The 26,645-nt window shown below is 55.0% G+C and overlaps 3 protein-coding genes across 3 annotated transcripts in view; 2 read left to right on the top strand and 1 right to left on the bottom strand.

Moving 5' to 3' along the window:
- Positions 1-5,717: 5,717 nt before the first annotated feature.
- Positions 5,718-10,406, top strand: CD72 (CD72 molecule). The gene is made up of 8 exons (XM_066180982.1): positions 5,718-5,896; positions 5,982-6,071; positions 6,277-6,363; positions 6,877-7,191; positions 7,434-7,582; positions 7,929-8,080; positions 8,975-9,142; positions 9,474-10,406. Exons 1-7 carry the CDS (start codon positions 5,818-5,820, stop codon positions 9,111-9,113), a joined length of 1,011 nt encoding a protein of 336 aa, XP_066037079.1. The 5' UTR covers positions 5,718-5,817; the 3' UTR covers positions 9,114-9,142; positions 9,474-10,406.
- Positions 10,407-10,658: 252 nt separating this feature from the next.
- On the bottom strand, positions 10,659-22,613 carry TESK1 (testis associated actin remodelling kinase 1). Its single transcript, XM_066180980.1, has 10 exons — positions 22,210-22,613; positions 15,331-15,452; positions 15,145-15,193; positions 14,775-14,921; positions 14,511-14,593; positions 14,082-14,172; positions 13,770-13,853; positions 13,223-13,312; positions 12,907-13,057; positions 10,659-12,671 (listed from the first exon to the last, which is right to left on the bottom strand). Exons 1-10 carry the CDS (start codon positions 22,426-22,428, stop codon positions 11,629-11,631), a joined length of 2,079 nt encoding a protein of 692 aa, XP_066037077.1. The 5' UTR covers positions 22,429-22,613; the 3' UTR covers positions 10,659-11,628.
- The window catches only part of LOC136289022 (uncharacterized), a 20,356-nt gene continuing 16,259 nt past the window's right edge, over positions 22,549-26,645 (top strand). Inside the window, exon 1 of the mRNA XM_066182488.1 lies at positions 22,549-22,779. Within this exon, the coding sequence (XP_066038585.1) occupies positions 22,549-22,779 (231 nt within the window). The remainder of the gene's footprint in view (positions 22,780-26,645) is intronic.

Raw genomic sequence — 26,645 nt, 5'->3', positions numbered from 1 at the left:
TTTGCCAGTAAAGACCTTGTTGCATCTTTCTTTGTCAAAGCAGTCAGAGTTAGAAGGTCAGAGTGACCAGACATGGTATCTTGCCTTCTGTTCTCTCCCTCGGCTTTCACTGTACCAGGGCCACAAGGTCTGCAGTGCTACCCAGTTCAGCCTCTGTAGCTGTCTGACCTCTGACATCTCCTGCTTTTCTGTTATTTATGCAAAGGTCTCGTGTACTTTGATGTTAAAGCAGTTAGCACCTGTAAGGCTGTTCGTTATCTTATTAAGACTGTTACTGGTCATCTGCTAAATACAGGATAAGATACATGGATTATAAATCACAATCAATAAAAACTCATCAAATAAAATCATGCCACCAACAAAGAGACTCGCAGTACAGGAGAACAAAAGGATAATGTCCAAGGTCTCTTAGGAAGTACAAATAGATGGCTACTGTTCTAAAGTTCATATGGCTGGAGCGGAGGAGCCATGCTGTTTAGGCAGGAGAAAGTCTATTAGCTGTAAATGCTGCCTTTGACATTATTGAATGTGTTTCTAGAAGTATGGAACAAGGAATAACTGGAAGAGGTTAGTAGGAACACAATACCCTGATGGTGAGTGCAGTGGGGACCCAAGGACTTTTTTGGCAGGCTGCCTCTATAAGCCTCCAGACACAGCCATATCCTGGCAGTCCTACTTCTGTTGCTGTCTTGGTCATGAGGGCTGGATGACAATTAGGTCGTTTTTCTTGTCTCTGGGCCTCATTCTTTTGGAGGCGATCAATGTTTGTCCAAACGACCAGGTAATTACTTCAGGCCTGTTGGTGATAAAACACACACATACCTTCTGCCTAGGTTAGTAAATCAGGCCTTATCATTGTACACTCAGTTAGGGATGTTTACATAGAAACTTCTAGAAATTGGCTCTGCACATGCAAATCTTCAAAGCAGTATCATTCTGCTGGTTATCAAAATCGATTTGATTTGATTTGATTTGCTTTCAAAATTTTTAGTGTAAATATGAGTGTAAATATTCTTGAGGAGCCATACTCTCCCTTCTTTTGTCTTTTATCAACGTGTCCTCTCGTTATGAACATGAAGGCAACATAAAAGCAAAACAACACGAGGCAAAACAACAAACTCACACCAGGCAGTAATAAATCAGATAATGCACGTAATTAGTAGTACATGAGAGATAGAATGGTGATTTAAAACAATGCATTATCAATTCTCTAAATACTGTACCATCACCTGTTGGGAAAGGTGAGACTGGAAAAGCCTACAAATATGATTGCCTGGCAAGAGATATTAAAAATATAAAACCAGTGAGTGAAATAGAAATGAAAGCTAGCTTTGAGATGTAGGCATGGCAGGCCAGAAGACATCGATTAGCTGGTGATGGGTCGGGTGATAGAAAACAAAGGGGCTCGAGGGAGTAGCCTCCCAAGGTATCAGGGAAAAGGTAGATAGAAAAAGAAGCCTTTAGAATTTAGAATACAGAATGATATGGTAATATAGCAGTTCTCATAGGCTGTATGCAAAGTTTGTAGGTTTTGTATCTCATGCCGGTTGACCACTGTAAATCAGAATATTCAACACAAAAGGAGATATAATGTATTGTAACAGGGACCTTGCTCTCTTGCTTTTACTCCTCTTATCTCTTGCTTTTAATCCTCTTAGTTCTTGCTTTTACCCCTCTTAGCTCTTACCCCTTACTCGCTCTTACACCTCTTACCTCTTAGCTTTTAGCTCTCTTGCTTTTATCCCTTGCTCTCTTACCCCTCTTACCCTCTGGCTTTCTCCCTTGCTCTCTCTCTCTGTCCTTGGGGCTTCCCTTCAGCCAAGGCTGGTGGCTGAAGGCAAGGCCCTTTTACCCACGACCCTTGCAATAAAACCATGTATTTCTATAAGTGTCTCAGGTTTGCAGAGTTCCCTCTCCCTGCAGTCCATGGATGCTCCTACAATCACCCAGGGTGTGCAGTAGCTAGCAAGCCTCATTTTAGAGTGAGGTCTTGGAGATTCATTCACAGGTAAGATTGCCAAGTTCACTTCAAAAGGGGGTCCAGCTATTATAGGTCCAAATTCGGCAAGTCAAAATGACCTGAGAATAGTTTTGGTGCAGAAAATACCTGGGTTTATTGGCATACTTCCCGACCAGGTAAGGGCAGGACTTGGTATGGGGCCATGCCTTAACTGGAAGGGTCTCCCTAATATATTTTAAAAACAGCATTCTTGGTTTTAGCAGTTATGAAAGTTTCTTAAAATAGTACATGTCTTGCAGATAGCCACACAAAGATATGTTAAAGGACAATTCTCAATGACCTTCCCCATCTTTCATCCCATGGGGAATCTCCCATATCACTGGTATCCCCCATTCCCTCACAATAAAACACTCTTCTACTTCCAAAAGAAAGAAAGAAAGAAAGAATAAACATCATTAGACACAGGGAAAAAAGCCTGAGTCCCCGCAAAAGACTCAGAAAGTGGAAAAACCACAGGCCCACTTCATCACCCGCCAGAGGATCTGCACTGAGGATGAGTGTGGGGAATGTGGGAAGAGTTTCAGCCACAGCTCTGGTCTGATTGAGCACCAGATCATTCACACTGGGGGGTGCCCCCCCCTCACCATATGGGGAAGGGGTCATACCTACATCTCCACAGACACTGGTCTCTGTTAGACTCCAGCCAAGAACACCAGACCCCTCACTGAACAACTGATCAAAACACAGAAAAGGACCAAAAAATAAATCTTTCATCCTCAGAGAACCAGTTGATCATACATCCAGAAGTGGTTGCAGGTCTGTTACCTTCCTTTCCCTGCTTGGCCTGTCACACAGGGAATCATCAGTTGTAGACTCTGTGTGAGTCTGAAAGTTGTCGGTACCTTTGGTGTTGCACATCTCACAGAAGAAGAGCTGATTGTTGGCATTGTGATCCTTCAAGGAGCAGTCAGAATAATATACAAATTAAACAGCTGGTGTGTGAGCATCGATACAGTTTGCCTGAACATCAAAAATTATCAAGCAAGCAGTGGTTTACCATTGCCTCATAGTAATATTTGGCTTACACTAGCAAAGGCTTTATTAGTATTTGTGCTTCCTCCTGTTACTTTTACTTGGTCTGTTAATCAGCCAAAAACAAATGTATGAATAACTTTAGCCAATTTAACATGACAAGATACTTTATGCTTGGCTACATCCTCTCCTGAAAACCCATTTCTAGTTGTCTTATAGGTTTACCTTTAGCTACATTGTAAACTTCACATTATTCATTTCTTATAACAAAAGAATTGTATCCTATAAATTAAACAAATATATTCTAACAAACTTAAAATTAATTTCACTGAAACTTAATGTTACTTAAATACAATAGAAAGTACACCTAAGAGAACTTAAAGTTAACATTACTGAGTTGATCTTAATCGCACTTAGCAGAACTTAAAATAACAGAATTTAATATGAATAACACTTAAATTTAACTTTGCTTAATCTTACTAATACTTCAGAAATTAATCTTAGCAGAAATTAACAGTACTTAACCTTAACAGAATCTTAGCATCTTAGCAGAACTTATGTGTAACAGAACTTCAAATTAACAGAAAGTAAACTTAGCACCTCTTAAATTCAACAGAATTGAGTTTTACCATCACTTAAACTGTACTAAATTGAAACATAATAGAATTGAAAATTAATACCACTGAAATTTAACAAAAGTTAAGTTAGAATTGGGAGTATTTCTTTTAAAAGCTCTACACAACAGAATTTAATTTATTTTGATTCTATCATTATGAAAAAGTGACTGGAAATCTGTTATACAACAGTTAAACATTACGGTAAATAACATTCAGGTAAACAACTTTTGTGACTGAGATAGCAGCAACATGGATGGGGGAGGGCCGGGCATCAGCACTGGCGGGGGCTCGAGACAGGCTGCCATCACCCCACGAGCTGGGGGCCCCCCCAAGCCTGGGGGACTACACCAGCTATGGGGCCAGCTGTGGGCTGCGGGAGCTCTGTTCTTAGGACCTGTGTCTTGGAAACATGCCCAGCCAGGTTCGTTATCAGTATTTTTCCCAGTACTCCAGCTGCAGTTGCTTGCAGGAGTTTTTAATCTCAAGGTCTCTTTCATTTAGGAAACAAATACAGGATTTTTAACCCATAATAAAAGTTTGCTTCAATGTGAAGAAATTACTGTAATATTTGTAAGTTGCACTGACACTACTGGAACACTTCCCAGTTCTCACAGTTCTGTGATTTTTCATCCAGTGAACATCACTGGCCGAACTTTATCAGCTGTACCAGCATTTTGTTTTTCATTGGATTCTGATTTGCAAAGCAGGTGCCTTGTTTTTGCTGCAGGGTTCGAGCTCTGCTCTCTGCCCGAAGGTCACAAGGGTCTACTCCCAGGTTGCAGTCCTCTTCCTCACTGCAGCCCTATCTCTTGTTGTTCGTAGACAGAAGGGAGATGTTATAAGTAGTCCTCCCCTGTTGCCCAGGGGGGCTGTATGAGATGACTCTTTCCCACCACTTTCCTGAGCTTTAAGAGTTTCTAAAAGAGCTCACCAGAGAGGCAAAAAGCCAGCGGCGGTCTTATCACCTCTCGTGACTCGGTCCCAAAGTCTCACTCCTACTTCATTCCACAGCTCCACTGTAGAAGCTGTGTTGGCATTTAGTCCTTTAATGTGTTACTGCACCCAGCGCAGAATTAGCTTAAGAGAATGGGAAGCAATCATTTTCTTCTGCTTCTGTAGAAGTTTAGACACAAGTTCAAAAACTTGTTTCACTTCTGAGGACATGTTATTACCCATGTTCCCCCCAGCTCCAAAATCTGAAGGCGATGATTTCCCAGCTGGCCTCCTGCTTCCTTTCAGCAGCACTTCAAGTTCCGAGGGTTGTCCCTGCAGACACCAGTGTAGGTGAATCTTCACTTCCTCACACAAATGGAAGACACCATTTGCAGGAATTGACTGACACAGACTCTGCTATGCCAGCAAAGCAAAGGTGCTTTATTACACTCGGTTACTAGTATTTATAGGTCACTACATTCGTATAAAATTTTCCACTCCGACCCCCTCGTCTTGGTCCCCTTTAGAAACACAATCTTCTGATTATTCTTCTTATGCTAGTAATGTCCTTTGTTATGTCTTTTGCCAGTAAAGACCTTGTTGCATCTTTCTTTGTCAAAGCAGTCAGAGTTAGAAGGTCAGAGTGACCAGACATGGTATCTTGCCTTCTGTTCTCTCCCTCGGCTTTCACTGTACCAGGGCCACAAGGTCTGCAGTGCTACCCAGTTCAGCCTCTGTAGCTGTCTGACCTCTGACAGATGAGAGGTAGTGGAACAAAATACATCATGGGGAAATTCCCATTCCCAGAGGCTGAGAGGGGAAATCTCTATCTGTGAAATCTCTGAAATCTCTATCTTCAGCTCTCCATGGAGTTGTCCACTCGGGAATTTGCTCCTGTATTCAGGATTCCCCTGCTCTGTCCCAGCTCTCCTGTAGTCCACAGATTTGGGTCTATCCTTTGCTCTGCAACTGCTGTGACATCTGGCTGTTCTGCCCTCACCCTGCCCTGTGCCTAGGGGAACCATGAGCACTTTTAGGGCGTGGGAGGTGATGTTTCTGGGACCAATGAGAGGGTGCTGGTCCCCGCAGCCATGCTTCAGTAGTCCCATCTGCTACACTGCAGAGCAAAATTCTACTTCTGCAGATGCTGGCTGCACTTCTCCTTTGCACCTCCAAGAGACGGCGCAATCACCGGGAGCAGGGACACCTCAGAAGGGCATCCCAAGGTCGGAGGGGGAGCCAGCAAGGCTCAGGGCTTGCACAGCGTTCGCCCACATGGCCCGGCTTTATGCTGACCTGAAATTTGCCAAAGTGATAGGGGGCCGGAGCATGGCCAGTCAGGCGCTGGAGGCAGGTGAGAGCCTACTGGGCCTGTCACACTGTCCCTGCCATACCCAAGCCCACAGCCTCAACTGCTCTCTCCTGCCTTCCTCTAACAGCCTTCGGCATGAATGAGGCAGAGAGCCCACATGAGAACACGCAGCCGGCACTGGAAGGGCAGGATGGAGATGGAGCAGAGCCCAGCTCAGGTGAGTATCCAGCTGGATTCCTGCAGACCCAGGATGGTTCCGGTTGTGGGTGTTGTTTTGGGGTTCTCCCACTCCCATCACCCACACCATGCCACCTGCACTGTCATGCCACCAAACTCCTCCCTGTACCCAGGAAGGAGGTCTGGGGGCTCTCAAGGGCTTTCCAGCTCTTCAGGCAATGTCTGTTGGCTGTTGTGTCATGCAGGGTGCTGGTCCCGTCGGTGGTGCATCCCTGTGGGTCTGCTGGCAACTTGCCTGCTGCTGGTGGCCACTGTGGCCCTGGGGGCTTGCTGTGAGTTGGGGGACTGTGAACATCTGGGGCAGGGAGTGGTTGGATCAGGGAGGTATCTGGCTGGGATGGGTACTGTGGGTGAATAGAGGCATGGTCATGCACACTCACTGCTGAGTCCCTTTGCCCTGCCTGCCACAAGCTTGTCTATATCCCTGTCACATCCCTCGCACCTCCTTTGCCTCCTATCATCCATCTTCCTCACCTTACTCTCCATTTCTGCTCCTTTTCTTTCCCATCCTGGAACTGCCAAACCTCATATTGCTGCACCCTCCCTGCCCTTAACCTGCTGTGTCTGCTCCTTCACCCCATTCTGCCTTGCCCCAGTCTCCCCTGCCATATCCTGCCCAACCCTTAACCGTATACTTCTCTGCTGTGTCCTTCCCTTCCATCCTTTCCCATTCATCATGGATAATTCCCTGCCTTGCCTTGCCCATCCCACTGGCCTTAAGCAGGGTCAGTCCCACATCCAAACTGTCCCATGCCCATGTCTCAGCTTACCCACTCTGTCCCCAGACTGGCAGGTCACCCGCAGCCTGCAGGACACCTCCCGTGTGCATGCATCCAAGCAGGGCCGCCTGTCACAGGAGCTGAGTGCACGGGAACAGAGCCTGCAGCAGACAAAACTGGAGCTGGCATGGGCCAGAGAAGAGCTGCAGCGAGCGTGGCATGAGGGCAACATCAGCCAGTTGGAGCTGGACAGACTGAATGTGGAGCTGCGCCGTGTCACGGGGGTCCTGGGCAAGACAGAGAGGGAGGTGCAGGAGGTGCAGGGGAGGCTCAACAACAGCGAGAACACCGTGGCCCTCCTGCGCTCCTGCACAGCTATAGGTAGGGTGATGATGGAGTAGGGAGCGGGTGCTCCAGATTACTGGGACCCCTCAGCAGGTGCCAAGGAGCAGGTACTGGCTTTTTTGACCACATGGTGGGAACAGGGTGGTCCAAGGGCTGAAGCTATGTCTGGAGCAGATGCTGAGTCTGTAATGTCTGCTGGGAAGGTGTGGGGCTGTTCCTTGTTACCCCCCAGGGCATCTGTGGCTGAGCAAACCTCTGATCTGTGCCCCTACCCACAGATTGCTGCCCTTCAGGCTGGCTGCTGTACAGGGGCAAGTGCCTCTTCATCTCCTCAGAGAAGAAGACATGGGAAGACAGCAGAGATGAGTGTGAGAAGACATATTCTCAGCTCCTGGTTACCAAATCCTGGAGTCGTTGGACTGTGCCGGTAAAGTCCTGGGGGAGATGAGGGCAGGAGGTGGTGTATCCAGCCATGAAGTCCCCAGATGGGCTAGCATAGTTCTGGGGTCTCCCTGTCCTGCCAAAAACATTGGAGGGTGCAAGGCTGTTCTCTGGAGCACATGGCTGGTAGTTGACATGGGATAGAAAGACTCTGGCACCCCTGGATGTTTCCCAAGCTGGAGCAGGGCACCAGGGTTGCTCTGCTGTCCTGCCTCAAGAAGCTCCAGCCCAGGGGCTCCTTGGAGAGATGATCACCCTGCCGTGAAGTACATAGTACTGCAGTACATAGGTGCTGTGGAATAGCACATGGAAAAGCACTTTTTCTGCTCCAGACCTTCCTGAAGAATGCGGATGTCCCATACTGGATTGGCTTGCAGAAGGGCAGTTTTCCCTGGTACGACTATGGCTGGCTGGAGGAGGAGGACCCAGATAGCGAGGGGGGCTCAGAGGCCTGGTTCTGGGTGGATGGCTCCCTTTATGAAAGGTACGTGGCAGCACTGCTCTTGCCAAAACTTCCCTTCTCTGGCATGGCTCTAGGAAGCATTTTAAATCCTACCAGTACCTAGTTTTAGCCACAGGCCCTGGGAAACAAAGAGCATCAGAACAGCAGGGACTGAGGGAAGGTGGGTGCAGTGATGTGATGAGATGCTTAGAGGACATGCAACTGCAAAGCCAAGACTCAGGGAGGTGGGTAAAACGCAGGGCATGTGAAGCAGGAGGCAGCAAGAGTGGACAGAAGAAACCCCAAATTTTATTTGGGGCCTAAACAAGGTGTTTGAGCACCATCTCTATCCCCCACATGCCCTTTTGATTCCTCTCCAACGGGAGATCAAGCCTTCCTGTCTGTGGAGACTCCTGGGCTCCTCCCTGCCACGTGCACCACCTCCTCAGCTTGCCTCTGCTTCCTCTTGCAGTGTCTGAGAGCACTGGGGAGGAAAATTCTGTCTAGCCAGGTTCTGGGTATGTGGCCCTCCATCCTCAGCCCCACCGCAGGAGCTGCATCCAAAGCAGACCCAGGGCTCAGCCCAGGCCCTCTGGTCATCCATGTGCCTCCAGGGAGGAGGACCTGGCTCTCCCCACTGCAGGCATGGAACAACCCCCAGCAGCGAGGCTGAGAGGGGGGAGGCTAAAGGGGTGTCGCAAGCACTGCAAACCTTTTACAGTGTTTCTCAGCCTGCCTGAGGAAGTGCAGGGATGCATCAGCTAAGCCTTCAGCTTGTGAAATCAGTAGGAGAAGAATGGAGGATCCCCCTTTGACTGCAGCATCCAACCCCTCCTCTGCCAAGTGTACAAAAGGCAGCTGTCAGCAGCCGCAGCTGCCTCAGCAGGGTTTGTAGAAAGAACATGTCAGTGCCTGATGTGTTGTTTTCCTATTCAGGCCGTGGCAGTCAAAATCAAATGGAACCTGTGCCATAATAAGCCGTGGGAGCATCAAACCTGCTCAGTGCACTGGTCCCAATGACCTGCACCTCTGGATCTGTGAGAAGGCAGCAGGGCCAAGCCTTCCTTTCAAGTGATGATGGCTGCTGACCCCAGCACTGCTGTGGTGAGTCCTGCTGAGTCAGGGACACAGGGGCCCTGTAGGGTGTGCCTACAGGGAGGAAAGCAGCTCTGCCTGGGGCATTTTGACACCCTTCCTTGGAAAGGGAGAGGAATGCAGTCACCTCCATGTGCTGGAGAGAGCCCGCCCCCATCCCTTCACTAGCACGGGCCTTCTGGGTCTGAGGTAGTTCAACAGCTGAAGCTGTAACTCAGCAAAGGGGCAAGATGGGGAAAACCCTTGGCGAGGTGCTTTCCCAGCCCTGTTGCATGTGGTGGAGGCTGGGCAGCATCTCACCCTCACCTTCACCCTCACCCTCCTCTGCTATCCCTTGCAGCACCTGCAGCCTGCACCGCCTCTGCTCCAGCCTTGCTGTGTCCCTGCCCAGGATGTCTCATCCATTCCAGCCAACCACTTCCCTCTCACGGCCCACTGCCCCTGGGCCACCCAGGTCCTTCCCACTGATGCCCTTTGCCTCCAGCTGATGTGCTTTGGCCGAGTGGTCGAGGCTCCAGAGCCGACCCCACACCTCCAAGGGACACTGGGTCTTCCTGAGCACAACGGCTGGTGGGCAATGGGAAGCTCAGAACCGGCTAGAGAATGCATCACTGATACTCAGCGCTGGAGCTGTGCCACATCCCCAGCACGGAGAGAGCCGGGAGCAGGCGCTGGGGACAGCACAGCCCCACCCCCTCACAGTCCCCTCCCCACAGCAGTAACGGGGTCTGCCTGATCTCATCGCAGGAGAAGCTTGGCTATAGCTTTCGGACAACCTAGCACTCACAGGCCTTGCAAAGCCTCAGCACCTAAGGAGGGAAGCTGAGTCTGAACTGGCCAGCGCCTGTGCTGACGTTTGGGGATTTTTTTTTTTGCGCTAATTAGAAAGTAGAGCAATGACCTTTAGGGTCCCATGGTGTGTTGTGCCGTTCAAAAGCAAAAGTTAACTCAGGCACTTGTAGCAGGCTGATGCTTTGCGAGACAACTCATCAGAACTTTAAATAGCTGCACACATGTGAAGATTAGGCAAAATAGCCCTGATTTAACACTTTAGCCAGGTGAGAGCAGCGGAAGTTATGTTCAACCAGGCGAAAATGCTCTTGGTTTATGGTGGGGATGTGTGTGCCATATATAGTTGATGAACTGTTATGTGAGTGAGCTTGTATGAAGAACAAAAGGGTGTTAAAGGCAGGCTTTTGGACGGGGCATGTGACACTCACCTCTCTTGTCTGCTGGCTAAACCCACTTTATAGCAATAAAGAGACCCAGTTCATCTGCTCTTTGTTTTCTTGTATACTACAGCAAACACAGACTCAAAGGCATGAACCCAAAGAACCTAAATAATGAAAGGGAACTTGTTGAAACCAGCTCAGTTGAGATGGGTGCTTTAGGGAAGTTGAGATCGTGGGCTGAGCCAGGCTGGTTTGCAGTCCTGGAGGAATTCCCCAGAATGCCCAGGCAAGACCATGCAACCTTCTGGGCTTGCATCTGATGTGCATCCAAGAGACAGAACCAGCAGTCCGAGTTTATGGGACGTTCAGTTTTTAATGAACACTTTAAATAAGCTGGGTATATATTACTAGCAATTATTATTAATAATAATAAAAAAACAAAGAGTTCTGCATTCACCAGTGCATTGTGCAGGAGGGAGGAAAGCCGGCTCCCACCCTTGCCGGGGGCCAGGCAGCCTAGCTGTGCTGCCCACTGGCCCCATCCCCATGATGCCAGGATGGCATCCTGGCCCCTCTGCCAGCATCCTGCTCCCAAACCTGTGTGCCAGAAGGATGCGAGGCGCTGTGCTGGCTCAGCGCCCAACCCTCAGCATCAGTCAGGCAGGGAACAACCTGGCAATCCTGGCAATCCTCCCCGTGCACTGCCCATGGGCATTGCCCCTCTACAGTCCCCTGCCCTCTTCTCCCCATGTCAGGGACTGGCTGTGCTCCCCACTCTTGTGGACACATGTGGGTTCACCCACCAGCCCCCCAGGATCCCCAAAAACATACATACACACGCTGACACCTCTACCCCAGCCCAGTCCCTCTCACCCGCCTGGGAGCAGGGGACTCCCTGTTCTCCCAAGGTAGCAGGCTCATTGTACACCCCTCTGCCAGAGCCTGCAGAGGAGTGAGCCCTTGGAGAAAGGGGGTCCTGGATCCAGGGCTTGAGCCCCAAGGCCCCCGCGGGGTACCAGCCCTGCCGCTTGGGGCAGTGCTTAGGGCAGCGGTGTTATTGCACTTTGGTCCCCAGCAGAGACCCAGCCCACCTCCAGGGTTCCCTGCAGATCCCCAAGGCTGATCCTGGTGGAGTGGGCGCCCAAGTGCCTGGGCAGCGCTGCGGCAGCCACAGCACTTGGCATCATGGCCACTGGTGGCCACCACGTGCTGAGTGATGACAGACTGTGGGGATGTGCCAGGCTCCTGCACTGCCCAGTGCTGTGGCTGCAGAGGGGTGCAAGGGGCAGCTAGATTCAGCCCCACTCCCCAGGGTCCCCATCACTAGGACTGTGCCTCTGGCAGCTTCAGGCTGGGCTCAGCCAGCACTGGCCCCGGGACTTTCTCGTGTTGGCCCCGATCATGGCAGATGAGGCTTTTGGCCTCGCAGTTGAGGTTCTGGTAGCGGGGTGGACTGGGCGCTGGCCGGTGGCAGATGGAGGCAAAGCTGAAGCTGAAGGGACTCAGGCAGCAGCCGGGGCAGGGCAGCACTTCATCCTGCTCCAGCATGGCACCAGAGCTGTGCCCAGGCAGCATGGCCGAGCGCTCCGTTCGCTCCAGTGCTGCTGCACAGGAGATGCTGAGCTCAGAGCAGCCATGCTCTAGCCCACTGCCCCAGGCCAGGGGTTTGCTGACCATCACGTGGTTGTTGTTGATGAGGAGCCCATTGGGGGCTCGCACGTCTGGCTGCCAGGGCCGTGTGCCCGAGGATGAAGTGTGGATGAAGTTGCTTTTGAGAGGGAGCACGGTGGACTGCGGCGGCTCAGAGCTGTCTGGGCCGCAGTCCATCTGCTCCTCTGCCCTGGAGCTGGGGATGGAGGCTTCTCCCCGTGCCGAGGGAGGAAGGAGGGTGCGAGGCTGGGGGTCGTCAGTGGGATGAGAGGACCCCACACCCAGCTCCAGCTCCCCCCGGTGGGGCAGCTCAGGAGAGGAGGGCAGAGAGTGGCACTTGCGGGGGCTGGTGGTGGGTGCTGAGAAGTCACACTGGACCTCCATGGCAGGCTCAGGCGTCACAGGGCTGCTGAGCTGCAGTGGGGCAGGGGGGGGCAGGTCGAAGGTGAGCGAGATGACCGACTTGCTCGGTGTATCAAAGAGCTTGATCTTCCCCCCCTTCAGGTCCTCACGCTGGGAGAAGGGGTTGACACGGGGGGATGTCTCCTTGGACCTGGCCCCGCTGCAAGCCTCCAGAGGACACAGCAGGGTGGGTGACTTGGAAGGGAACATGTCAGACTGGCTGCGGGACAGGCGCTGGTCTGGCTGCAGGTGCTGTGTCCCCAGCTCACGCAAGGGCAACTGCTCGGTGTGGCTGGCTGACCTCCTGGCCACTCCTAGGCATGGGCACAGGAGAGTGTTACCAGCAGCCAGCAGCGGCCCATGTGGGGTGCGATAGGGTGCTGGGCACCCAACAACTTAGGAGCACACTGCAAGGGAGGAACAGGGACCAGCTCTATCCTGCAGACCCACACACCCATCTCCTCCTATAGCTGATGGGGTAGAATGGGAAACCCCACACTCTCCCATCTTTACACCCTGCTATGGCTTGTCCCCGAGGTGCCCACGTACCACTGAGTGTGGCTGCGGTTCCAGATGCAGGCAGACTCTCCCCGATGCCGAACAGGGTGTCCCTGACACCCTCGGCACCCAGCTGGCGCTGCAGGATGCTCTCCAGGCACTGCGTGATTTCCAGGAATGAGGGGCGGGAGGTGGGTTCCATCTGCGGGCAGGAGGGATTCCCTGTCAGGTCTGTGCCTCCTCAAGCACCCCAGGGAGCCCTGCACAGCGAAGGCGGCTCCCTGCTCTCCCTGTTAGCAGGCAAGGCAGCCTGTCCTGCCTGCCTGTCCTGGCAGGGAAGGGCAAACAGTGGAGGTGGAAGTCTCACATTGCAGCAGTGAAAAGCCAGCTGGAGGAAGGCTGCTGGGCAGTCGATTCCCACCATAGTGCGGAAAGTGGTGATGTCCAGACCAAAATCCTGCACCAGGGAAAGGAAGAAGAGTAAGGCTGGGTCTCCTGGGGCACCACAAGGCCCAGGGGACCCAACATGGCCTGGCCCCCTCACCCCTGTGCAGCCACACAGGGCTGTGGACCCAGATGCACCCCAGCTGGGACACAGCACGGGGAAAATCCTGATGTCACCCCAAATTGAGCTAAGGTTGGTGGATGCTAGGACACAGATATTGCCTCTGCTCTCTGCCTGGATCCAACTGCCCTGTTCTCCTTTTCAGGCTCACTATGGGTTCTGAGGTTACCGGCAGAGACCATCCCTCCCTGGGCAGAAAGTGGAACACAGCACCCCGGCCCTGAGATGTGGGACCAGTCCTGCACATGGGTCTCTGCCCAACACAGAATGGCCCGCCTTGCTTGATGAAGTGGTCCCATCCCCAGTGTTGCAACCCACAACTCCCCCTGTTCCCATCCCATAGAATCACCTCAGTGCGGGGCAGGTAGTCGGGGTCAGCTGGGACACGAGCGATGGTCTCACACAGGATGATGCCATATGCAAACACATCAGCCTGCAGAGAGTGGGGAGTCATGGGGGTGCCCTGCAGCCCTGAGGTGATGTGCCCACCATTCTGCAAGTCCTCAGCCCTTCTCCTCCCTGCAGAACCACACTTGGGCACTGGCACCTCATCACCAGAGGAACTGCCAATTCCTTCCCTCTAGGTGCACCCCAGAACTGCAAACTCTGTAAACCACTGGCAGCACAAGCCTAAGTAAAGCCCCACGCAGGGCAGCCTTACCTTCTCATTGTAGATCTCCCCACGCAGCACCTCGGGTGCCATCCAGTACGGGGAGCCCACCACGGCCAGAGGCTCCTTCTCACTGCCCTCACTGGGAGACATGGTAGAACATCAGAGGCTGCCCAGTCCCCCACATGTCCAGCCTCCTATCCTCCTGCTGTGGCAGCCCAGTTCACCATCTCAATGTCCCGTCCTGGGCAAACCCTCCTCCATGCACCCTACAAACTCATCTCTCCCCAATCACACCACCCCCTTCTTCATCCCCTCCTAGTCATTCCCAAACTGCTCCTGGAGTACCCCCTGCCAGGGACTATCTAGTCACGCCCATTCCTACCCTTCTAGCTGCCTCCCCAGTGTCCATCTCTCTCCAGCTTCTGCTCTGAGGGGGCTCCAAGGATGGAGATGGACAGGTGGATGCTGCCCACATACCTGTAGGTGGGGATCTTTTCCGCCAAGCCGAAGTCACCCACTACAGCTGTGTAGCCACTGGCCTCGCAGCGTACCAGGCAGTTCTGAGGGCACAGGAGGACCTGTCACACCAACTGCACCAGCCCTGCCTCCCTGGCCACCAGTTTCAGGATGCCCCAGAACAGCACAGCTTCCCGCTCCCCAACCCGCCATGCTTCGGGCAGCAATGCAGCAACACAGGTATGGGACAACAAGGGCAATGTGGTGCCTTGGAACATCCCGTACCTTGGAGGTCAGGTCGCGGTGGAAAATGCCCTTGGAGTGCAGGTAGCGTAGGCCATGGGCAATGTCGAGGGCCAGCTTGACACGCGTGGACCAGGAGAGGGGCACAGGGCTGTCCAGCAGCTGCTCCAGGTTCCCACCATTGATGTACTGATGGGAAGAGCCGGACCATCGCATCACAGCATCCCTCCCCCCATAACACTGGATGCCCATCTTTCATCCTAATGCACATTCCAACCACCCCACACCACAGCCTCCCAGTAGGCCGTACCTGCACATGTCATAGGCCAAGAATGGCCAAGAATGTGTCCCCACTGTCCCTTCCCCAGGCTTGCAGGAACCCCAACACTCACGACTGTTGTCACACTCTTACCTCTGTCAGTGCATGCAGCTGTCCCTGGTGCACACACACCCCCATGAACCTGTGAGATAGAGGGGACCTGAGGATGGCTGTGGCAGGGACCAGCCCCATGAGCTTATCCAGCATCAGCAGTAGCTCCAAACCCCTGGGTTAGGGAAAAGGGGGGCAATGGAACCGGCAGTGGGGAAGCAGTTCTACCTGAGGATGTTGGGGTGCGAGAGGCGGTTCATCAGCTGCACCTCCCGCAGCATGTTGCCCCGGTTGCTGGTAAGCTTGTTCATCTTCAGCACCATGATCTGCCCCGACTGGCGGTGCCGCACCTGGAGGGGGATGCAGGGAAGGCTGAGCCCCACCTACCTCTGCAGCCCCCAAGGACACCAGGCTTCACCCAGCTCCCACCCCAACTCCAGAGGGTCCCATGGCACTACAGAGACCACCAGGGGTAGGGGGCACTTTCCCCACATCTCCAAGCACTCCCAGTACTGATGACACACAGCCCCATCCTTCCTGGGGGCACCCTGCTTGTTATGCTCCCTACGCCATGGTACACTGCCCTGAACTCCCAAGAGGCAACAACATCTCCCACAAGCTGTGAGCCCACGTCTACCACAAGGACAGGCAAGTACAGGATTGGGGAGCATCAGGAAGGACTGTTTCTGGGTCAGCACCACCCAGCCAGACCCTACCAGCATGGGGTGAAGAAAAGAGGGGGCACACTGCCCCTCAGAACCAGCTCTAGGTGTGGCCAACTGCTGTAGTGCTTGACCCTAGTCTGGCAGGGCATGGAGCTTGGATGAGCTGTATATTTAGCCAGCCCCAGCCTGACACTGTCATACGATCTGGGGGCCTGGTCCCCCGCCAAGAACAGCAGATGGAGCATGGCCAAGCACGGACACCCTGTGCATCTGCAGCTCCCTGGCATGTGCAGGGCAAGGGAAGAACATGGGATGCCCTAACCTAGCACTGTTATGGGGGGGCCAAGCCAGTGCTGAGGGTCCCTTCTGAGCAGGTGCTGGGGGTGGGATGCCACCCCTGCCTTGAAGCAGCAGCTGCCCAAGGGAACAACCCAGTGGACCCCAGCTGCCCCCCAGAAGACACAGAACTGTGCATGGAGGCGCAGGCATTCCTCAGCACTGCCGTCAGCTCCCTGCTCTTCTCCTTTTTAGTCGATGCTGGCTGAGGCTGCTGAGCCGGTGCCAGCCCCTGGCCAGCCCCACAACACCCCCACAACACCCCTCACCTCAGGGATTGCCTTCCCAGGCAAAACACAGGGGGAAGAGGCCTTCCCAGTGTAAAACACTCGGAGGCAGGATCCCCAGCACCCCCATCCTGCTCACAGCTTGGCCCTTGTCCCCACCACAGCAGAGGGAGGCTGGCATGCTGGGCCCTCAAGGGTTTTCCTCTCACCCCTTGGCTGGCTCCTGGGGTGCATGCCATGATAGGGATCTATCCAACAGAAAATACCCAGGGGATGGGGGAGCAGTACATCCCTTCAAAAAGGCCTGGGGGAAACGAGTGCTCTATGAAGATCCTTCGACATGTCTGTGTGTACTGACGCCAAACCAGTCCCAGTCAGAGTGGAAGTGAGAGGGAATAACTGTGCTGTGCCACCATCGGCTCACTGAGCTCATGGAGAGGCTCTGAATAATTCAGCAGACACCTGCTTGCAGGCATCCCGCTCCAGTTACACCTGCGTCACCTCCAGCGAGCCCCAGACAGCCAGCTGGCACTCCTGACACAGAGACAGGGGCCACGTGACAGCAGAGCTCAGAAATGGACCCTGAGTGGGAAGGGGACACCCCAGACACCTGCCACCACAGGCCCCTATCCTGGCACCCCACCATGCTGCAGGGAGAAGGGAAGGTGGATTTCCCCATGCCTCCTTGCTGAACACTGGACATACTGAGCTCCTGGATTCAGGGAGAGCCTGTCCCAGGGTGACACTGCAGTGTCTGCTGTGGGGAGCACCCAGAGCGTTCCATCTAATGGTGCTCCAAGTCCTCCCTGTGCTCACTACCCTGCTCACCACACCACTGCCCAGCAGCACCTGGAACTGTTGCCAACCCCATCCTGATGCCCAAGGACTCCTTGGTCACACCTGGACCAAGGGCAAGGGGCAACCCCACCACATCTCAACCATCCCAGTCTTTCCTCCACCCCATCCTTGTCGGTGGGACAGCTGAGGCAGCAACAGAAACAGAAACTGGGCTCACAGCCAGGCTTCAGTGCAGGCTTTAAGGGGGGGCCCATGTGACCAAAGCAGGGTGGGCACAGTCTCCTTCAGTCCCTCTAGCTCCCCAGAGCTGGGGGTTGAGGAAGGCAGAGCCTGGACAAGGCCAGCAGGATCCACAGCCTTGCCAAGCCTCTAGCACTAGGTGCTGCCCAGCAAAACCCACCTCTCCTGGTGGCAGCGCTTTCTTCCCTTCCCACGCCATGTGGGACTGGCAGGACTGGCTTGGTCAGTTTGGCTGGCACCAGCAGCTGCCAGACAGCAGGACCCAGGCTCAGTGGCGCAGGCAGGCTCACCCCCACTGGGATGGTTGGAGGCGGCAAGGCTCCGGCGCCACGCGCCCACGTCAGGAATGCCATGCAGCACGCATAATACTGGCACTCAGTGGCCATGTGCCGTAGGGCTGGCCAGCTCCCTGCAAGCAGCAGTAGCCCCGCATCAGGGAGCAGCATCTGGTGGGCACCAGCTCAGCCCCCCCCCATGGTCGGAAGGTGCCCGTAGCTTAATTCCTCATTAAAAAGCACCTGCCACTGGAATAGGCTGAGTGAGATCTGAGTGAGTCACGTGGTGTTGGACCTTAAGACTGGAGGAGAGGCAGCCTGGGGGAGAGAAGGTCTGGTGAAAGCTGCTTCTCCAGGAATTATCCCAGGTATCCCAGAAGCTCCTGGCCATTACAGCCCTGCCTTGATGTCTTTTTCTGTGACTCCATCCCCATGGGGCATGATGTCCTTGAGGCTGTCCAAAACCCTGAGCTCACTTGCAAGGCCCTGTTCTGCCATCTCCCCTGCAAGTTCTCTGGCTCAAAGCCAGTCCATACCTGGTACAGCAGGGAAGGAGTATGCTCACTTTCCACGACTCCCACAGGCACTGGCCAGTTTACCCAGTCTGTCCAGGTGCTAGCACCAGCCCAGCACCCTGGCTGCACTCTGACGTAGACACAGCAGCAAAGGGCACCTGCCATGACTGCAGGGGGATTGAAGCCCCCTACTAAGGGAGTTTCCTCCCTCACTGACATCCAGAGAAGGCAGCAGGCAGCACAACCTCCTCGGGCAGGAAGGTGTCTCCTCTTGCCTGTCTCATGCACTCTGGCATGGTGCCCAGGAATCCCAGCGCATTCCCTGGAGCTGAGCTCAGCCCAGCAGCCGTGGGGGGCTGCAGGGGGAGAGGGCATGCCATTTTTCCCCCACCCAGGAAACAGGCAAGCCCTCACCCCTCACCGATGCTCCCTGGCATCCCACATGGCTGGTCCATTGGGCACTTCATGGGGGTACTGCGGCTGAGCCAGGGTGCCGTGGTATGTCGGTCCCCATCCCATCTGCCGCCAGCACACAGGGCTGGGGGATGGGACGGGCTGGCGGCAGCCCCAGCCTGGGCACAAGGGATCTGAGCTCTTTTAACAGCGGAAATTAGAGTCTTATTTAAAGAGCATGCTAATCAGAGCAAGCAGACAGCCTGCTCCCTCCCCACAGCCGGCACTCCTGTCTAGACATGGGGCAAAGCTCCCTGACATCTCCCCACCCGGAGGTCTCAGCAGGCAGCCCCCTTGCACCCTGCACTGGGGACGGCCTGGAACACAGCCCCACTCTCTGCATATTTCCTTGCCCCCTGCCCCACACAGGCAAGGCACAGTCACACGGGGACACCGTCCTGCAACAGTCACCCCAGAGAGTTCCTTGGGGAAGATGGGAGGGGGGACAAGAGAGGTAGCAATGCCACTGGTAACCCCACAGCCACCCACAACAGCTGCGTCTGAGCTCACAGGAATTCCAATAACACAACTGGGTGGGACTGGAAAACGTGCTCATCAAATGGAAAAGGCAGAATCAGTCAAGACAGACTTTCTCTGTGGAAGAGACAAAGCACCTGCTCCTGCAGAGTGTTTGAGCATCAGCAAATCCCACCTCCTGTTCTCCCAGGAGAGGCACTCTGGGCACACCAGGGGCCAGGGCAATGCCAGTGTTGCACTGTGGTGGCAGAGCACTGCTTGCTCTGACTGGCAAGCCTGGAGCATGCCCCATGGTAGAGCAGGAGAGGGGCTGGCAGGTCTCCAGCAGGTCAGCACAACACATTTCCCATGCCCAGGACTCCTGAGCGGCAACTGTGGGGCCACGGCTGCTCCCAGCCTTGCCATGGCTGGCTGACCTTGGCCAACTCACTTCCTCCCTGCTTGCCTTCGTTTCCCCACCAGTGTCATGCTGCTTCATTCTGCTCTGTAAAACACGGCAAGGTCCCTGATGAAGGGCAGCATATAAGAGGGAGGGACTTGCTCCATTAGTTGCACCGGAAAATTGGAAGTAAATAGAAAATCCCAAAGGCTGGTCGGAAAGCAAGGGGAGACGGGCAAGTGACAGTGATGCCAATACCCTCTCCTGAGCTCTGCTCATGCTGGGAGCTGCTAATCCACATGAGCACACACAAAACGCCATGGAAATGGGGTGCCGGGCAGAGCACATCACAGAGCTGCACCCTGGGAAATGGCATTTCCAAGAGGATGTGCAACATCAGCGCATGAGGCTGAGATTCAGATGAATGACGACCTCTGAATACAGCCCCAAGGATGCTGCCCACAGCCCCCGTGTCTGCTGAAGACAGCATATGGGAAAGCAAGAGAGAGATTTAGGGAAGAGATGCAACAGTGGTTTAAGGGCTGGAGAAAATGCCTGGCACAAACAACCCGGCTCAATCTGCTCAGTCAGTTGGAAATAGAGAGGTGGCTTCCTGCAATGTCTGTGTATCTGAGAAAATGGGGGGGCTAGTGCCTCTGAAATTGCACAGGGGAAGGCAATGAGAACCAGCTGCTACAGAGGGAAAACAGCCCTGCTTTGCAGCACAGTGGGGGATCAGCTATGAACAAGCGCCATGAAAAAGAGCAGCCTCTTATCACTGGTATCTCCTGTTTGCTCTGGACAGCGTTTCTGAGAGAGGTGCTTGACTTGAGGGGCTCACTGGGGACACCAGGGCTTGGACACACTGAGCCCTCTGGCTTTTCAGATGCTTGTCAGCACCCTGCCCGGACCTGGCTCAGTTGCACAACAGGACTGAGCTACCTTGCAGGGGCAGAGACGTCCAGGTCCCCTCCCTGTCCCCCTCACCCACCAAGGCTGGAATGATGAAGGACTCAGCAGCCACACAGAGGAGGCAGATTCAAGTGCCCACAGCCTTGGAAAGCTACAGAAGGAACAAGGGAGGTGAAAGGAAAATGGGTTCTGGGCTGTCCTTGCAAGCTCTGTCCTCCTTGCAAGCTCTGGCGGCCAAACCTCAGCTCAGATCCCAGGCTTACCCCACCATCCCGCTGAGCTCTTGGATTCAACCCACCACATGAGCACAAAGCCCCATCTGGCCCCCTCCCGTCCTTGCTTCCTTGCCACCATACACACATGTCAACTACTGATCCTGATCCCCTTCCCACCCCTCAACATTTGCCAGTCCCCCAAATCCTACATGCCAGCGGCCCCACAAGAACCTAAACAATGTATGAGAGAAGGAGCATTTTGTGGCTCCCGCAGAGATGGGGAAAACAAACAACGAGGCAAGAAAAGACCATGGCTTTGCTGAGACATGGGAGCATCCATTATTAAAAAGCCATACCCATGCCTGACATTATTAAATGTCTCCTTGTGCTTCAAGATGCTGCTGTGCACTCCAAGCCAGAGATCAATAGCAGGAACCCAGCCAGCAGGGAGGTCATGGCTCCACTGGGAGCTCCAGGAGGGAGCATGGAGGAGAGGGACCTCTCTGCACACTCTCCATGGCCCCTCACAGGATACCTCTTTTGTGGCTGAAGAGGAGACAGGTCTTGGGGTCTCCCTGCAGAGCGGGGAATAGTGTCAGGACTGGAGAGGGACCTTAGGGTACTGCCAGGTACTTAGGGTGAATGCCCGGTTGTGCTGCCTGTGACCCCAGTGACTGTGGCAGTGGGGGCTGTGCCCAGCCCTAAGCTGCACTTTGAGGGATATGAAACTACTACGTCACCACTTAAGGGCAGTCCTAGCCCAGTGGCTTATGGCACCTTAAGTGATGGCGAGGCTCAAAACAACGCATGCACACACCTCCCCTCTGCCGGGAGTGGTGGCGGTGACATCGAGGCACAGCCCTCCGTCCCCAGCAGCAGTGCACTGGGCTGGCAGGCTAACGCCACCGTGCACCTCTGCCTCACTGTTGGAGACCCTGAGCTCCCCACCAGCACCCTCACACCCCTGTTCGGGGCATGGGCCACACATACGCATCCCCACCCTGACAGTCCCAGAGGGGATGGAGGACAAAGGCAGCTCTGGGGGCCCAGCCAGGACTCAGCCCCGTGCTGTTGTTCTACGGCATCACATCCCTGCCTCACAGCCAAAAACCTTCGTGGGGCTCCCGTGCGGAATCCTGCACATCACCTGCTCAGCAGGCCCGGCAACGCCGGACATCACCTTGGAGTGGCTAGGAACGCTACCTGGATTCTCTGCCACAGGCACACCTTGGGGGGGCTCGGTTGCCCAGCCTTTTGACAGGCGACCGCGGGGCTCGGCTGACCACCACCCGACCCCTCGCGCAATCCACGGCGCAGCGCTGGGAGTGCTCAGCCTCCCCGGCTGTAAACAGAGCCGGCGCTCCCCTCCCCCTGCTCGGGGGGATGGAGGCACAACGCCCCGGCCGGGACGGGGCGAGCGGTGGCGTTCCCACGTCCCCTCTGCACGGCACCACCTCGAACAACCACAGCCTCCCCCGGCTGCCGGGGCTGGAGGGGGGGATCGCAGTCCCCAGCCGAGGGCGCGGCCGGGGCTATGTGTTGCCGCGATCTCGGGGGACGCCCGATCCCGGCGGGATGCCCCGCGGACCGCCATCCCCGCTTCCGCCCCGCACACCTTGAAGACCTCGGAGAAGAAGCCGGCCCCGATCTTCTCGCAATAGAAGTCGTCGATGCGCGCCAGGGTGGAGACGGCGCTGCGCAGCGCCCGGTACGAGGAGGGCCGCAGCCGCCCGCAGCCCGGCCACGGCCCCGCCGCCTCCCCCTCGCCCTCCCCGGGCCGCCGCGGCAGCTTCTCCCACTCCATGTCGGTCCCGCCGAGCACCCCCAGCGCCATTCACATCCCCGCCGGGGCAGCCGCGCGGCCGGGGCGCCGCCGCTCTCCCGGCCCCCGGGGCGATGCTAGCGGCGGCGGCGGCGGCACGGGGCGGGCGGCGCTCCGGGGCGCTCCGCGCTCATGGCTCGGCGCCGGCGCCCCCCCGACCCCTGCCGCGGCCCGGCGCTGCGCCTCCGCCGCCCCGAACGCTGCCACCGGCGGGGCGGGGCCGGGGCGGGGACAGCCCTTAACTCCTTGGGACCCGCCGCCGTCGCCGCCGAGCCGGGCAGGAGACCCCCCCGCCTACCGCCCCGCCCGCCCCGCCCGATGTCCGCACGCCGCGGTGTCCGCTTCCAGCGGTACCGGCCTCCGGTGGGTACTGAGAGGGCGTCTCCCTGCGTGCCAGTGTGTCCTATGAGGTCCTGAGATCCCGGGGCACAGCTTGGGCACACCAGGGCTTTGACTGTCCCCAACCCCTGTGTACGCCCTACAGGCGTGGGAGTCTTCCTCCCCTGGGTCCCACCTGGATTCACACTGGAGGTGCAGGACTTCCTTTCTCCCCTGGGTCCTGCCGGGATTCCCCGTTTAGCAACGGGACTCTCTTTGTCTTCATAACACCCAGTCCCTGATGGAAGGACAAAAGGCATGGAGATCTCATCTGATCTCCCCATACGTCCAGCCCCACCCTATACAGTGTCGTGGAACCAGTTCCCCCATACAAGTGGCTGTTGGCAGTTTGAGCCCCGTTGGTATAGGCTTGAATCTCTGCACGGGGGCTCTGATTCTCCCTGTGCACCCAGCCTGGATAGTGTCCCAGGGGCTGTGGGATCTATCCTCCGGAGGAGCAGGGAAGTGCAGCCTCTCAGTGACTGCATGCCCGGTGCCTGTTGCCCCCTTTCGCCTTCCTTGTCTTCCTGAGCTCTTCCACTTCTCCCTGGTTTCCTTCTGCTTCCTGCTCACCCACCTCAGGCCTTTTGCCTGCTCTGAGGCTGATCTGTCCCGTCCTTCCTGCCCAGGGACTTTCTGCAGCTGGATCTGCTCTTGCTCAGTCCCACACGCTGACACTCTCTTTGGCATCCACCTGCCTATGCTGGCCCAGCCCTGCCCCAGCCACCTCTCTGCATGCTGCCACAATCCTGACTCTGTAGCTCCCATCAGACAGCTTCACTCCAGCTGTTTCCTTGTGTGGTAGGACTGGCTGCACATGCTCTGCACCACTCTAGCTGCTTTTCTTGCTGGGAAAAGCGCCCACATAGAGTATCTCCTGGTGTGGCATTTTTTGGCCAATGCTTGACTCCAGGTGCCACCAAGCCCAGCATAAACACCTTTGGCCATGGGCTGGGTTTTTCTCCTTGTCTCAGGAGGGAGAATAACCCTGTGGGCTAGAGCAGGGAACTGAGCCTCCGACTTGTTTATAATGGGAACAGTGCCCTGCCCTCCCCCTAGGAATTCATGGCATTCCTGCTCTTCCAGGCCTGCAGAGGGAGTGGGTTTGTGCAGGGCAAGTTTCCTACATGTAGGGAGGCAGAGCCCAGGGACAGGGCTTTGCCAGTCCCTGTCTCACGGAGTCTGAGCCATCCTTTTCCTCATCAGTACCACTCCAGCCTGCCAGGTTGCTGTTTGTCATGTGCCAGGGAGGCTTTTGCAGCCATGGGGTAGAGTGCTGTGCAACAGGCCACATTCTTAGGTTTCCTCAGCCTCACATGTCTGTCCTGCTGACAACAGCCTAAAAAATGACAGGAGCAGCTCCATGGATGAGAGGAGAGAACAGCATCTGCCTGTGGGGACAGGAGGCTGCGATCTCTGCCCTCCACCCTGGTGTCCAGCTGCAGCTGCTCAGTGGGTGGCTGTGGGTTCCTACCTGGGCTCAGCCCTGGCACCTGAAAGGTGAGCATGCTGATGCATCCGCAGCCCAATGACCAGCTCCTCAGTCGTGTGGGACACTGCTCAGAGAAGCACAACCAGCTCAGCTGGGGCAACAAGGAGAGTCTCTCCCTTCCACTTGAGTGCAGCAGATTCCTGATGGTCAAGGCACCACAACAGAGATGGGGAGGCCTGGTGAGGCATCTTGAAGACAGAAACTCAGGACCACTGCCTGATCAGAGCTCCTACTGCTCACAAGTGACTGGGTTTACATCCAATTAAGTTGTAATGGATAAATTAAAGCCCTAGAGATGGCTCTGACTGTGGAAATTGCTGCTGCAGGATTTGCAGTCCCTTCTCTCATCAGCACTAGTAACTCTACTGTGCTATTTCCATCACGCTCTGCTCCTGCCTGCCACAGCAGGGCTGAGCTGAGACATGGCTAAAAGTCTCCAGTGCCCCAAATCCCTCCCATGGTGCAGGCAAGTACACTGAGCCGCTGGGTGCAAAGTCAGGCTGGGCTGAGCCTGCAGCAAACCCTGAATTAAACTCCTCAATCCCTGGTGAGGAAAAGCAGGAAGGAGGTTTCCCTGGCTGTACTCTGCTCACGTGGATCTGCAGGGGAGAAAGGAGGGGGGCTTTGTCCTCTTTGCCCTTCTCTTTCTGGGCTCTACACCCTTTCTCTCCCACAGGGAAAAAGGCTCAGGGATTAGTGAACATCTTCGCCCTGCATGCTGGGAATGGTGCAACACCCAGGCAGAGCTGGGGTGGGAGCTTTCAAACAGCCTAAGGAGGCTGTAATTGTAGAAGTGCAGGGTTATACTGTAAGGATCAGGGCACACTGCGGGTGTAGGGTGGCCAGCCTCTGTGCAGAGCAGTGTGAGAATGCAGGGGCTCTCCACACAGAAGACCTGGTTCTTGCTGCACTCCAACCTGTATTCCACAACAGCATCTCTGGCACTGGGGTTCTTGCTAGACAGCTCTGATTTGGGTGAGCCAACAGTAATCCACCCTGACCAAAACCTTGCCCTGCTCAGAGCCTGAGAGCCAGAACTTTGTGCACCCATGTGCAAGAGCCTATCTATACCTGAGACTCCTTCTCTGAAGATGCTCTGGAAAATCAACAGTAGCTGCTGCTGCCAGGGGTGTGCTGCCAGAGCAGGCAAAAGGCTAAAGTGTGCAAAGGTTTTCCAGCCTCGAAGGGCTGTGCAGACACAGGGATGAGCAGGACAAAGATCACTGGCTCACTCAAGTTACTCCCTTTGGTGCTTGTCTCCAGAATGTGGGTGCAGCCTCTTGGTCCCAAGTATCCTCTTTCCTTCTGTGCCAGAAGATCTCTGCTCTTTTCCCACACTACCACACATCACCCTGCAGATCTCCACACCTCACCCCCTTGTCCTGTATGTTCTCCAGCTGCGTGCTTGTGAGACGATTGTTCCCTGAAAAACATCTTATGCTTCTGACCTGTAGGAAATAGGAGAAGAGGCACCCAGCAGGTGCCATTACGTGGTGACAGGAGGCTTTGTCAGTTTGAGGAGCCCAGGGTACATGGGAGAAGGACTCAGCCCCAGCTTAGTGATGTCCAGCAGCACCCAGTCCAGGTGATGCAGCTGGGATACATTTCCCAGTGCATTGTGTGCTGCTGAACCCAGCAGGGCCATGCATGTTCCACACCCAGCAGCATAGCTGCAGGGTGCAGCAGCCCTCATCCAGCTGCCAGCAGGGACTGGCAAGGTCCCTGCTGTGCAGGCACATTGCTGTGCCCCCATTGCCTCCCTGTCACTCCAACTGCAAAGCCATTGAGGGGTTGTGTGCAGCATGAGGGCTGCAAATATTTGTTGTGTCATTAATATTCTTCCAGCATAGTCAGCACAGCACCTGGCAGCATTTGCTCACTGCCTCCTGTTATCTCTTGTCGATGCTTCTCATGCCTGGGTGCCAGTGCTGTGACACTCATGGAGACAGAATCCACATCCATCTCTGTTTCATAGTGCTGGACAGTGATTTTAGGTCCCTGCTCTGCTTCTCCTCAAGCAAACACCAGTGCCTGTGCCCAGGGGGCACTGATGCTTGAACCCAGCTGAGTGCATGCCTCCTGGAAGCCCCATGGGGGCAGTGAAATTGGAGACATTGAGAACACTGATAAAAGAAAGCCAGCCATCACCTCTGAAAAGCAGGGACAAGCAGCTCTTGGCTGTGGCTGCACCACGTGTAACCTGGGGTGACGTGACATGCAGCCACGTGAGCATAACTGCACAGAATCATAGAATGGTTTGTGTTGGAAGAGACTTAAAGATCATCTTGTTTCAATCCCTTTGCCATGGGCAGGAACACCTTGGACTAAACCAGGTTGCTCAAAGCCCCATCCAATCTAG

Source organism: Chamaea fasciata, unplaced genomic scaffold, assembly GCF_029207755.1.
Source record: "Chamaea fasciata isolate MVZ Bird 193981 ecotype frontalis unplaced genomic scaffold, bChaFas1.0.hap1 SCAF_4, whole genome shotgun sequence".
Classification (NCBI taxonomy): domain Eukaryota; kingdom Metazoa; phylum Chordata; class Aves; order Passeriformes; family Sylviidae; genus Chamaea; species Chamaea fasciata.
This window is presented reverse-complemented; position numbering and strand designations above follow the sequence as displayed.

Excerpts from the sequence above, each read along its gene's own strand:
- CD72 (XM_066180982.1), top strand. The coding sequence starts at position 5,818 with ATGGCCCGGCTTTATGCTGACCTGAAATTTGCCAAAGTGATAGGGGGC. Across the intron at positions 6,364-6,876 it reads TGTGGCCCTGGGGGCTTGCT|ACTGGCAGGTCACCCGCAGC; the intron begins GTGAGTTGGGGG and ends CTCTGTCCCCAG. Across the intron at positions 7,583-7,928 it reads GGAGTCGTTGGACTGTGCCG|ACCTTCCTGAAGAATGCGGA; the intron begins GTAAAGTCCTGG and ends TTTCTGCTCCAG.
- TESK1 (XM_066180980.1), bottom strand. The coding sequence starts at position 22,428 with ATGGCGCTGGGGGTGCTCGGCGGGACCGACATGGAGTGGGAGAAGCTG. Across the intron at positions 15,453-22,209 it reads TCTTCTCCGAGGTCTTCAAG|GTGCGGCACCGCCAGTCGGG; the intron begins GTGTGCGGGGCG and ends ATCCCCCTCCAG. Across the intron at positions 14,173-14,510 it reads GAAAAGATCCCCACCTACAG|TGAGGGCAGTGAGAAGGAGC; the intron begins GTATGTGGGCAG and ends CATGTCTCCCAG.